The sequence below is a fragment of the Dermochelys coriacea genome, chromosome 5 (genome assembly GCF_009764565.3).
Source record: "Dermochelys coriacea isolate rDerCor1 chromosome 5, rDerCor1.pri.v4, whole genome shotgun sequence".
In the NCBI taxonomy this organism is placed as follows: Eukaryota; Metazoa; Chordata; order Testudines; family Dermochelyidae; genus Dermochelys; species Dermochelys coriacea.
Window position 1 is genome coordinate 14,934,703 of NC_050072.1, and position 12,906 is coordinate 14,947,608.

Genomic DNA, 12,906 nt, shown 5'->3' on the forward strand with positions numbered 1-12,906 from the left:
AGAGCAACAAAAATCATAAAAAGTTTAGAAAGCCTGACCTCTGAGGAAAGATTGAAAGAATTTGGCATGTTTAATCTAGAGAAATGACAGCTGAGAGGGGGACATGATAGTCTTCAAATATGTAAAAGGTTGCCAAAAAGAGGTTGGTGATCAACTGTTCTCCATGTCCACTGAGGATAGGACAAGAAGTAATTAGCTTAGTTTGCAGCGTGGGAGATTTAGGTTATATATTAGGTTATATAAACTTTCTAATTATAAGAGTAATTAAACACTGGAACATATTCCCTAGGGAGGTTGTGGAATCCCCATCACCGGATGATTTTAAGAACAGTTTAGACAAATGCTTGTCAAGGATGGTCTAGTGTTCCTCAGCATGGGGGGAGGGGGAGACTAAAGGACCTCTTGAGGTCCGTTCCAGCTCTGCATTTCTATCCTATATGGCAAATCTTGTTTCTATCACAAAGATGGACTTAAAGGCAAGGACGCTGGGCATTTATTTCCCTGTGTGGAAATGAGAGCCTATGAAATAAACAGCTCCTTCAGAGCAGATTTATCTGCTGTCTAGAAATCAGCAAACTCAGGAATGATTTTATGAATAAGTAGCACCAACCTCAAATTAAATCCATGGTTTCCTCATGGGACTTTCAAGTCAGGCTGCGACTGAAAATGCACTGTACAAAGGGATAAATATATGGTATGCCCCAACGTGTATAACTTGAAGGCTTGATTTGTGAGCAGAGCTAAGTGTCCTAAACTTCCATTAACTTCACCGTTCAGTGCCATTCCAGCACAGGCTAGGAACAAAACTATCACCACCAATGAACAAGGTTTTATGTGTAAAGAGGATCGTGTGTTTCCTACTCTGGAGACAGCAATAAATTGTTTACCTCCTAGTGCCGCTCTGGTGTGTAAGTTCAGACTGAGACTAATGAGATCCAAACCACCCACCCACTGCTTTCCTCTGTGGTTTCCAGCAACTGAGCTCATGAAGAAATTGGGGTTTTTTTCCCCTCCTAATATTAAATTTTTAGCTACCAACAACATGCAAAATAGAACCCAGGTTGACCTTTCTGTTCCGTTGCACTCACCACACCTTTGACCACCTCCTGGCTGTTCCGTTTGCCGTCACAGACGCTGAGGTAGCATTGTGCTTTGTACCACTGTACTATAGATTCCTTTAATTATGTGTGCTCCCCCTGGACTCCTCACATTCCTGTGTGTCGCTCCCAGCTGTGACCTGGTGCCATGTTGTCCATTTGTCAGCAGTACAGCTAGAATAGTAATGAATGTGCTCTTCATCACTTCAGCTGTACTTACGTAGACCCTTACAGGAGAAGGTGCTGTAATGACAAGTTTAAACTTAAACCTTTGTCAGCATTTCTTTCCTTGGATCTGTGTAATACATTATGGACTAGATTGAGCCAGACAGGCACAAGGGGGTGACTATGTTTTCAGCTTTCCGGTAGGGAAGAAAAAAAAAAGCATTTCTAGCCTTTTTCCTTCACTTTCTTTGTTCTGTATTGAAATTTATAACTGTCACTGCTTCGCCTTTCTAGCAGTCCTTGTTTGGTACTGGTTCAGTGCTGCAAAGAGCAGTTTCAGGCCAGTGTATCTTTCACTGCTTGGTTATGGAGAATAGAATTCTGGATCTTCTGCTTTAGAACATGTGTGTCTGCCACTCGAGTTCTTGTGAAGGAAAGATCTGAGTAGTATTAAGGCTTACGTTCTCTTTTAGCCCTGCTGTTGAAAGTTAGTGTAACTATAAACACAGGTTTCAGAGTAGCAGCCGTGTTAGTCTGTATTCGCAAAAAGAAAAGGAGTACTTGTGGCATCTTAGAGACTAACAAATTTATTTGAGCATAAGCTTTTGTGAACTATAGCATCCAATGAAGTGAGCTGTAGCTCTGAAAGCTTATGCTCTAATAAATTTGTTAGTCTCTAAGGTGCCACAAGTACTCCTTTTCTTTTTGTAAACACAGGAGCATTCAACCGAAGGCACTGTATTCACTAACCAGTATATTGGGGCTTTGGTACATTGCTTCTGTAACTGGACTTCTTTTTGTACTTTAATAGGTGTTTTGAAATATGAAGGCACATGCTTGTGACTGTTACCTAAGGGAGAATGCAGTGTGTGTGTGTGTGTGTGTGTATGTGTGTGTGTGTGTGTGTTACCTGTGTTTGTGAGTGTGTATGTAAAGTATTTTATTGCTTGTCAGACTTGTGGCTTCAGGCACAGGACAAGGAATTAATTTGTATGTTCTCTCTTTTCCCAGGCCCCTCCATTCTCAGTTCCTTCCCTGGAGTGATGGAAAGCTCCTCTGTGGCCTCTGCCTCCTCTGAGGCAGGGAGTAGCCGATCTCAGGAAATCGAAGAGCTGGAGAGGTTCATTGACAGCTACGTCCTTGAGTACCAAGTCCAAGGTCTGCTGACCGACAAAACGGAAGGGGACGGGGAGAGTGAGAAAACGCAGTCCAACATCTCGCAGGTTAGTGCAACTGGACATGAGGAATTAAACCAAGATGCGAAGTCATCATGAAATGGTGTCCTGCTCTCTAGGAGATGGGCTGTCGGGTTTGGATACATATTATGTGCAGTTAGCTAAACGGGCATCTACAGATCTTGGCAGTGAAAGGTGTGGGGGATAGTGCACTGGCAGGTTCTTGCTCCTTGAGATGGCTTGTAAAGATCTTTTGTCAATTACATTCTTCAGCAGATGTTCCCAAAATAGCCTTAATGTTTTAGCTTCTGTAGAAACACCTCTGAGTTTCAATTTGAAGAGAAATTCTGTCTTCTCATAAATATCGGCTCTCAGGGCACAAAGGGCTGGAGTTTCTGCTCTGATGAACTGGGGCTGGGAATTGCTGCTCCTCTTGGTGGGAGGAAGAAGAAAATCTATGCGCATGGAAGGTAGAGTGGAGAGCTGGCTTGTGTAGCTCTGATCAGCAATCTGCTGCTCTGATGGAGTTGTTAGGAAGGAGTGACTGCTCTGTACTGCAAGTGTGTGCTTTGTTAGATTGCAGAGGGGGCCAAGAGAGCAATACTTTTGCAAGGAACTGTGCAATTTCTTTCCTGCCCCTACTCATTGCACCACCAGCAAAAACACAGCAACCCACGCCCGGTATGGACTGTTTTGTCTTGACCCATCTGAATGGGATGTGTTGCAGTAACCCTAGCTGCGGGATATTAAGCTTGGCAGAGGAGCTGACTTTCTATTGTGCCGGGGGGTGCTCGGCCCCTGCTCCGCCCCAGACCCTGTCCCCACTCCACCCCTTCCCCCAAAGCCCAACCTCCACCCTTCCTCTTCCTGCCCCCGCTCCACCCCTGCCCCACATCTTTCTTTCCCATCCTGTTCTGCCCCCTTCCCGGAGCATGCCCTGCCCTCGCTCCTCCCCTTCCCCCCCCCCCCCAGTGCTTCCTGCACACCGCTGAACAGCTGATCACAGCAGGTGGGAGGAGCTGGGGGTATGGGGTCAGAGCTGATCGGGGGGGTTGCTGGTGGTTGCTCAGCACCCACTTTTTTTTTTTTCCCGTGGATGCTCCAGCCCGGGAGCACCCCCCGGAGTCAGCACCTCTGAAGTGTGGTGATGTGTTGAGCAATTGAAACGTGCTTGTTAGAACCTAAAGACCTGTGCTGCATTGATTCTAAAGGTAGCTCCCACTGATATTTGGGAGCACACTGATTCATTATCCGATGCAGCTTGTGCCCCAGAAACCTCCATAAATGGATGCGTTTGGCTGCTGCTCATTCAGTGACCTGCGGGCTTATTGCAAAATTGCCATTTTTTGCTAAGACACCTAATATATTTCTGGTTGGGAAGGGTGCAAAGGCTCAGGACAGAGAGGGATCGTCTAAGGGAGGAGTGGTTTGGGGTTGTCAGTGGAAGGGGTACAACTAGAAATAAAACTAGAAAGTTACATACTAGGGATGTAACTTTTAAAATGGATAATTTGGGCTGAACATCATAAAAAACGAGAGCTGTCTCCTGAGCGAAATTGTTCGTTTGTATTATAGTGCTACCTTGTGCTAGGTGCGTTCCGAACATGTAAAATGGCAGAGATACGTTTGAGAGGAAGGCTGGTCCAGTGGTTAGGGTGCTAGACTAGACCTGAGTTCAAGTCCCTGCTGTGTCAAAGCCTACCAATATGGCCTTGGGCAAATCACTCTGTGTCTCAGTCAAAAGACAGTCTGTGTGCCAAACATGATTTATTTAAAAATAATCCTTTTAGATGTATGGGAGAGTGTACTGTCAGGAGGAATCCCACCCTGGCAGAAGGATGGAATAGAAGACCCATTCCAACCTTTAACTGCTCTGATTTCTGTGAGCCTTCCAGTCATCATAGAAAGACTTGGTCTTGTGGTTCCACTCTCTGTACATTTGTTTGCTTCCATGGTTGGCTTTTATTTCTGTAGCTTGTATTTAGCTTTTCTGCTGTGCCTGAGGCAATGGTGGCTACTCACACCGAAACCCAAAGTGCAGTAGGCATCAGACAGGGTCTGATGAAAGGGTTTTGTTTTGGTTGTGTGTCCATGCCTCTCACAGTGAGATCACTAGAAGCTCTGAATCACCAGGGGACCAATCTTATTTAGCATTTTCATTCATGACCTTGGCATGAAAAGTGGGAGTGTGCTAATAAAATTTGCAGATGATGCAGAGTTGGGAAGCATTACCAATATGGAGAAGGACTGGAATATCCTACAAGAAGATCTGGAGGACCTTGAAAACTGGAATAATAGAAATGGGATGAAATTTAATAGTGCAAAGTTATGCATTTAGGGACAAATAATCAGAATTTTTGCTATGAACTGAGAGCATATCAATTGAAGTGACAGAAGAGGAGAAAGACCTGGGTGTACTGGCCGATCACAGCATGTCTCTGAGCTGCCAATATGATGCAGCCCTGAAAAAGGCTAATGCACTCCTGGGATGCATCAGGCGAAGTATTTCCAGCAGAGAGAGGATGTGTTATTACCATTATACAAGGCATCATCTGGAATACTGTGTGCAGTTTTGGTCTCCCATGTTTAAGAAAGATGAATTCAAATTGGAACAGGTGCAGAGAAGGGCTACTAGGATGATCAGAGGAATGGAAAACCTACCTTATGAGAAGAGACTAAAGGAACTTGGCATGTTTAGCCTAACCAAACGAAGGCTGAGTGGAGGTATGATTGCTCTGTATAAACACATCAGGATAAAAACCAGGGAGGGAGAGGAGTTATTTAAGTTAAGTTCCAATGTTGACATGAGAACAAATGGATATAAACTGACCATCAACAAGTTTAGGCTTGAAATTAGATGTAGGTTTCTAACCACTGGAGGAGTAAAGTTCTGGAACAGCCTTCCAAGGAGAGCAGTGGGTGCAAAAAAACCTAACTGGCTTCAAGACTGAGCTTGATAAGTTTATGGAGGGGATGGTATGATGAGACTGCCTACAATGGCATGTGGCCCATCTGCAACTGCTAGTAGTGAATATCTCCATTGCCTAGAGATGGGGCACTAGATGGGGAAGGCTCTGAGTTACTACAGAGAATTCTTTCTCAGGTTCTGGCTGGTGGGTCTTGCCAGCATGCTCATGATCTAACTCAGAGGTGGGCACACTACGGCCCACGGGCCACATCTGGCCCGCAGGACCATCCTACCCGGCCCCTGAGCTCCTGGCTGGGGAGGCTAGCCACCGGCCCCTCCCCTGCTGTTCCCCTCCCTGCAGCCTCAGCTCACTGCGCTGCCAGCGCACTGGCTCACCGCTCCTGCTGGGCAGCATGGTGGTGTGGTTGGCTCCGGTATGGTAAGGGGACAGGGAGCAGGGGGGGTTGGATGGTTCGGGGATTCAGGGGCGGGGGCAGTCAGGGGACAAGGAGCAGGGAGTAGTTGGATAGGTGTGGGAGTCCCACAGGGCCTGTCGGGGGTGGAGGTATGGATGGGGTCGGGGCAGTCAGGGGACAAGGAGCAGGGTGGGTTGGATAGGGCATGGGGTCCCGGAGGGGGCAGTTAGGGGCAGGGGGTCCCGGGAGTGGGTGGTCAGTGGACAAGGAGCAAGGGAGGTTGGATGGGTTGGGGATTCTGAGGGGGGCAGTCAGGGGGTGGGAAGTGGGGGGGGGGCAGATAGGGGGCAGGGGCCTGGCTGTTTGGGGAGGCACAGCCTTCTCTACCTGGCCCTCCATATAGTTTTGCAATCCCGATGTGGCCCTCGGGCCAAAAAGTTTGCCCATCCCTGATCTAACTGCTCACCATATTTGGGATTAGGAAGGAATTTTCCCTCAGGTCAGGTTGGCAGAGACCCGGGTGGGTTTTCATCTATGGGCACAAATCACTTGCGGGTTGAAACTAGTGTAAATGGTAGATTTTCTGTAACTTGAAGACTTATAATCATGATTTGAGGACGTGAGTAACTCAGCCAGATGTTTTGGGTCTATTACAGGAGTGGGGTGGGTGAGGTTCTGTGGCCTGTGATGTGCAGGAAATCAGACTAGATGATCACAAATGCTCCTTTCTGGCCTTAAAATCTGGTCTTTTTCCAGTTTTCCACTTCTTCAAAGGATGTGCAGGCTTCCCATCCTGGTGGAGGTTCAGGAAGCGATTTAGTAACATATTGGGCGTTGTAGTTCAGTTTGCCAACTTGACACACAGAATAGTCTGTGTAGGTAGTGCAGAGACAGTGAAAGCAATGATTGTGCTGTTGCATTTTATAGGAGGGGCTGCTTTTGCAGCGATGTGATCTTGGAAGTCAAATGGCTTTCAAACACCAATAAAAAGACAACTCTCTCTCTCTCTGCGTGGAAGTGCCTTGTAAAGAGCCCTGCCGTGGTGACAGCCCAGAGAGACTTGTTTCCTTTGTGACTGATGTTGGATCATGAGTGAATAACAGCAAGGGACCATGCACTGGAAGGTGCATTAGCATTTCCCTGCTCAGAATGTAATGCAGGGAGCAGGGATGGCAGAGCTGCTCTAGAGACTTCCTTACACCCCAATCTGCCCCAGCGAGTTGAGTTGGGTTGGGCTGGGAGTTGGTCACTTTTAACTATAGTTTCAGAGAGGAACATAGGGTTGGTTAGATTCTGCATTTTGTTCTGCTTTTACATGGTGCCTATCACGATATATCCTGGGTGAAGATATGTGCAGAAACCAAGCCAGTGATAGTTGAAGTAGGCCCAGTGGCTCAGAAGGAAGCAGCTGTTCTGTCAACAGGAAAAAATTGGGAGAATGAGGGCTGACATACCAAAATAACCCAAAGTGAACTGACCTGATGAGAAAGGCCTTGACGATTGCTATAGAGGGACTTGGGCAAATATGCCCAGGGAGACAGTTCCATAGAGAGGAGGTGGTCTGTGAACTGAGAAGGCCCCACCTCGAGCCAGATGTGCTCAAGGACCACTATGAAGGATACGATTGTGAATTGATTCTGTGTTGTAGCCAGCAGCGAAAGGAGATAGGGGAGAATAGGAGCTTGAATTCCCTCCCTGTGTCCTGTCGCTGTTTCACTTATGAAACAATATCCAATAAGCACCAGCCGTGGTTCTGAATGGGGACTGGAGTTTTTAATAATGGACAGGATAGTGAGCTCAGATCTCCACAGGTTTCAATGTAAAGGAGGCATTTGTCCATAGCACTTCTTATTCACAAAACTCTTCATGGCTCATTAGACCACCCAAGCAATATGTAGGCCTCCACCATGTCATATGGGCAGCATCTGTAGACGGGGAAGGAGAGAAGCAGAATGGGGCTATGGTGCAGCTTCACGAGAATGACTGAGAGTACTTGGGAGCCCGAGGAGGAGGATTCTTCTGTTGACTTAACTACTACCTCTCGAGGGGATGAATTTACTGTAGTGATGGAAAAAACCCTTCCATCACTGTAGCAAGCATCTACACTATTGCGGCATACCTGCAGTGCAGCAGCGGTAGCACTTGTAGTGTAGACAGCCTTAGACTATATCTTCGGGCAAGTCATTTGTACTCTCTGTGTCTCAATTCTCGATGAGTTTAATAATGTTTTCCTTCCCAACAGAGGTGTTGTGAGGATAAATTCATTCACTGACATGTCTGAAGTGCTCAGATAGTACAGTGATGGAGGATATTTACTATAAGTACCTTGAGAAGGTGTTAAATGCTACTGTGTATCATGAATTGGCTATAGTCTCCATTTCCTTACCCTAGCCCTTGAAGTCCTACAGGCATGGCATTTCTGCCAGTGGGGCACTTGGGATGCTGCTCCAGTCAGAAGAAAACAAGAGAGAATAAAATGAGAGTAAAATAAATGTAACTTCTGGTTAATTTGTGCCAGGGCGTGGCAGTTCATAGCCCCGGCACCTCTCGGCTTGGCAGTTCATAGCCCTGGCACCTCTGGGCTTGCTGAATCAGTTATGAATGTAAAAAAATTGCTTGAGCCCCAGCAGTATGCCACTTGCAGCTGTTAATATAACAGAATAGCTGTCCCAGAAAGGTATTTGTTCCAGGGCTGTTGTTTTTGTGCCTAAGATTGCTAAGGGGATACATGCATAATTCCAGCAGAAGGTTTTCCAGTACAACAGTAACAAGACTTCACTGAAATGTTGAACAGCCACAGTAGAGCCCTTAATAAATAAGCACAGGCATAGTTAAGGTCAATTATAATAATCCACCTAAAATGTTGACCTAATGTTGCCACTGCCAGGAGGGCGAGATCTTATATACAGGTCACTTTTGAAGTGGCTGTTTCTAATATTGGCCCTTCTTCATGTTTTGTGGCCTCGTCCTCATCGATCCTTAAATGGTCAGATTAATTCCTGTTTCTACTTTTGTGGAATTCACTTACCCCTTGCTTTGTGCATCAGCCTCTGTGATGTCATCAGCAGAGTAAATAGCTCTAGAATAGCATTTACCTCAAGTTGGAGCAGTGGAGAGAGCTCAGTAATGGGGCGGGGTGACAATTTTCCATCCCAACTGTTCTTCGATGGAAAGTTGTGTTTTTCATGAAACGTGTCTGCTTTCAGCAGAAAATGCCAGGTTTTCTTTGAAAAAACAAGTGGTACTGAAGTACTTCGGTTTGGAGCTGGTGCTTCATGGGAAGTCATAGTTCAGTTTCCTCATGTTCATGTTATCCCCTATGGGTTGGTTTCCCCACTTGGGCTACATCTCTTATGATGCACTACAGCAAGATATTCCCTGGGACCAATCATCTCTCACCATGAGGGGAGACCACTGTTCATTGTGGGAGATGTAGTCCAGTCAAGTAACTTGGCCTATATAGAAGAATGGGAGCATGAGGCACCACGGCAGCATTTTTGGATCAAAATATCTCAATTTTCAGCTGAAATATTCTGTTTTTTTATTTTTTGCTGAAAAGTCAACATTTTTGTGGAAAATTTTCCTCTTTTTTCTTTTTTCATTTTTGGCAAAAGATTTTTCATGAAAAAAGTGCATTTTCTGATTAGCAGCATCTTTTGTGAACAGTCCCTCTTGCCAGACATGAACACTTCAGTATTGTAGAGTTTCCTTGGCTTCCAAGAACAGTCTGATGGTGTTTTGCTAAATGCAGGGGTTTGATTTGACAGTTTTGCCAACTTAGCTATTATTTTACACAATGCCTTTCTATCCTTTTTGCAGTGGACAGCGGATTGTAGTGAGCAGCTGGATGACAGCTGTTCCTCATCGAGAGGGAAGGGCTTATCGTCTCACGAACACAATCAGGTAGGGGACGTGCTTAGCTCTTCCTGTCAAAGCTCTTGCTCTTTTAACTCAAGGTCACTGAGCCTTGGTGTTGTCAGCATTCACTTTCCTAGAGTAAGAGATGATTCCTGGAGTCTGCGGTGAGTCCTCGATTAAGGAGGAGGAATAGCAGCGGAAGCAGATAGTGAGAATTGAGTTTGGAGGTTCCCAGATCCTTGGAAGAAGAGCTTTTGGACTATACTGACTTAGATAGGCCAGGATGCTAGCTCCTTTGAGCATTGTATCTCCCTTAGCACTTGTACAGGAGCTGTACTGTACCACTTGGGTCATTGTTGATTGGTGTATTATCAGGCTTGAAATGAAGCTTTAGACTTTGAGTTCTGAATCCTGGAAACTAGATATGGCAAAGAACTATTGAATCATCTAGTCCATCCAGTAGCAAAGGGAGATTATGTGTTTAGTGTGTAGGTGTGGGTGGAGTAGGAGGCATGGTTTTCATTTCTTATCACTATCCAGTCTGAAATTCTGTTTCATCCCTCTTCTCCGGCTGAGGCAGCCGGAGACCTTATCTTTTCACCCGCCATGTAAATAGTCTATCAGGAAAAGCCAACCTTTCCTCTCCTAGCGAAAACCATTGTCAACGGAAAAGCTCCCACTCAAAGACAGACCATTTTAAACAGAAATATATTTCTGTCCAGTAAAGGACAGAGAAGGCTTGGAGGGTGCTGTTGATTCGTGGAGAGTTTTTTAAGAAAAGCCCCGTGAGATAGCAACTCACAGTGTCAAAGTCGGATTGAATATGTGAACTAAAATTCAGGTATGGGAGTCTTGTGTACAGCATGTGAACGTTTGTGCCTGCTGATATGTTTACTGCAATGTAAGGGTCATGTTACTAGGAAGAAAGAAGAGACTAAGTTAAATATCCATGTGGGTGAAGTCTGATTGTGGAGGTTAGATCACAAACCCATCATAGCCATGTGTTGTAAAGTAGATGCGCTAGTGAAAGCAGAGTACAAGGTGACATCTGTGTATACAGTGAACAGTAGGTAAAGTTCCGTACTGGCACACACATGGTTTCCTTGCCTATTACTTTCCTTCCTCACTTATGTGAGAGAGCCCAAGACTGAGACAGCAGAAGAGTTTAATAAGTAGCTCCAGAGAGAGCATGTCCCACTAGTCAGGGCTTCTGAAGCAAAATGTTGCAGCATTGGAAGTAGCAGCATTCTTTCTATTTTGGCGTATGGATAAATAAACACTCCCATCTCCTGCTGGCAGTTCCCCATGTGCATCACTCATCACCAGCCAAAACAGAAAAGCAGGTCATCTCGGAAATGTGGGAGCTGTTGTGGGACTGAAGCATTTTACAGTGGTACGGTGTAAAATGAGCTCGGTGCGTGAATTGCAAGAACACTATGAACAAAGCGTCTAGAAAATAAGAGCTGAGATTGAATTCATAATTTAAAAAAAAGAATTCTCCAGCATCAGCCGATTCCATCTAAGCCACTAGTTCCCAAACAGTGCTCCACAGGGCACTGGGGGGTGATTCTCTGGTTACTGTCTGGTGATGTGGTGGTGGCTCTTTTCAGCTCTTTCTACAGGTATTCGAGCTGTGAACAAGGAGGAGCTAACCAAGCTTTATCCATTAGGTGCTGGAAGGAGTTGGAACAGAACCATTCTGTGCTGCTATTTAGACAGAAAGATCTGAGGCAGCTGGGAAACCTATTCAGGGGAAGGGCATGAGAAGCACATGCATAGGATGACAGCAGACCACGTGTCGGCAAACCTGTGCAGGAAGAAGAGTTGGTAGAAGGAGAGGAAATGAGCAAAGTAAAACCTTTTTCAGTCAAGACTTTTTACTGAATTCAGGACAGTTAAAGGGATACTTTCATGTGGACGTTTTCATGTCCCTTTAACTGTCATGTGCAGAGGTTTGTAATAATCACCATTTGGATCTTGCACAGTTGTCAGTATAGGGGTATGTGCTGGAGGCCTGTATGAATGGGAGGTGCCCGCAAGACAAATCTCAGTAACAAGCTATGGTCCATGCTATGAGAAAGCTTGAGACACCCTGCTCCAACAGCAACCTGCACATGAAATTGTGTGTTGAGCACTGCATTGAGATGCAGAGCTATTTCAATTCTGTGTCCCTGTCTTGTTGCTGCTTCTTCCCAAACAGATCTGTACGATCTGGCCTTCTCACTCTCCACAGTGCTATAATTGTCTACAACAGCCCTCATTGTCACCTGTCCTCAGGATGGAAATTCCCATTTACATTCAATTCTGGTGCTTGGATAATCTCGACGATGGATGTTCTAGAAAAGTCTAAGAAAAATAGATATGCAGACCTATGTAAGAAAGGAAGATAAACCCCTGTCCCAAAAGAGCTTTGTGATGCATAGCCCCATGCCAGTCAGGAAGGAGTTAAAGAGTGGGCCACCAAAAGGGAGGATCCCTGCTTAGTGCAGGGTAGCACTCTGAAGGAGCAGGACTGCAACTCAGAGCTCACTGGCTCCCAGAAGAAGGGGTTGGTGACAGGAGAAACAGCTAGAGAGCTCAGCTGCATAGGACCACTCACCATTGAAAAGGGCTGGTACTTTTTTCTTTTGTTTGCTTTGGCTTCCTGATGGCCTAGGGCTCTCTTTTTTTGTGGGCTGTAGGAGTAACTGTCTTTTTGTTTGTATTACTTTAACTGTCCCATGCAAGGGGTCAGAGACCTCGAGTAGCACAGCTGGAGGGTTGTGCCCTGGACTCCAAGACTGAAGCAGTGTCCACCCCGTCCCCAGGGGGGTGCTAGAGTAATACAGTCTACTCCAAGCTTACAATGTGAAAGGAGATGCTATTTAGAGACTCAGCTACAGACAAGTATTAAATCAAACTTATTAAACTGAAGGTGGTAAACATAACTATAGATTCAATATATGGTAGCTTTGATTTCTTGCCTTCTGGACTCTGTGAAATATTCAACAGTGATTCCTTGGTGAGATTTCCCTCCCCCCCCCCACCTTTGTATCTGCTCTGAATGGTAACTCAGCCAGCTGCTTGAAATTCTGATTCAGGTCTTGCTGATTTCATTAAGCCTACTTGGTTTGCTCAGAACATTAACAGGATATTATTTTCTTATTCAAGAGTGTCTCAGGTTGGTTTCCCAAGCAGACTAATAGCCACCGGCTTGTCTGTTTCAGCTGATGAGCTGACATGAAGGGCTGCAGGTAGAATGGAGGTCAGTGTAAGGAATGCATTTCTTTTTCAAATCGGTCATCACA

At 45.6% G+C, this 12,906-nt stretch overlaps 1 protein-coding gene across 7 annotated transcripts in view; it reads left to right on the forward strand.

The window, feature by feature from the left end:
* Window positions 1-12,906, forward strand: part of CTIF (cap binding complex dependent translation initiation factor) — a 351,897-nt gene that overhangs the window by 97,736 nt on the left and 241,255 nt on the right. For 5 of the 7 annotated variants that reach the window (XM_038402138.2, XM_038402139.2, XM_038402141.2 and 2 more), the window contains exons 2-3: window positions 2,274-2,485; window positions 9,581-9,664. In XM_038402138.2, the coding sequence (XP_038258066.1) occupies window positions 2,306-2,485; window positions 9,581-9,664 (264 nt within the window). In that variant the 5' untranslated portion in view covers window positions 2,274-2,305. The remainder of the gene's footprint in view (window positions 1-2,273; window positions 2,486-9,580; window positions 9,665-12,906) is intronic. The other 2 variants (XM_038402140.2, XM_038402144.2) reach the window with 1 other exon arrangement.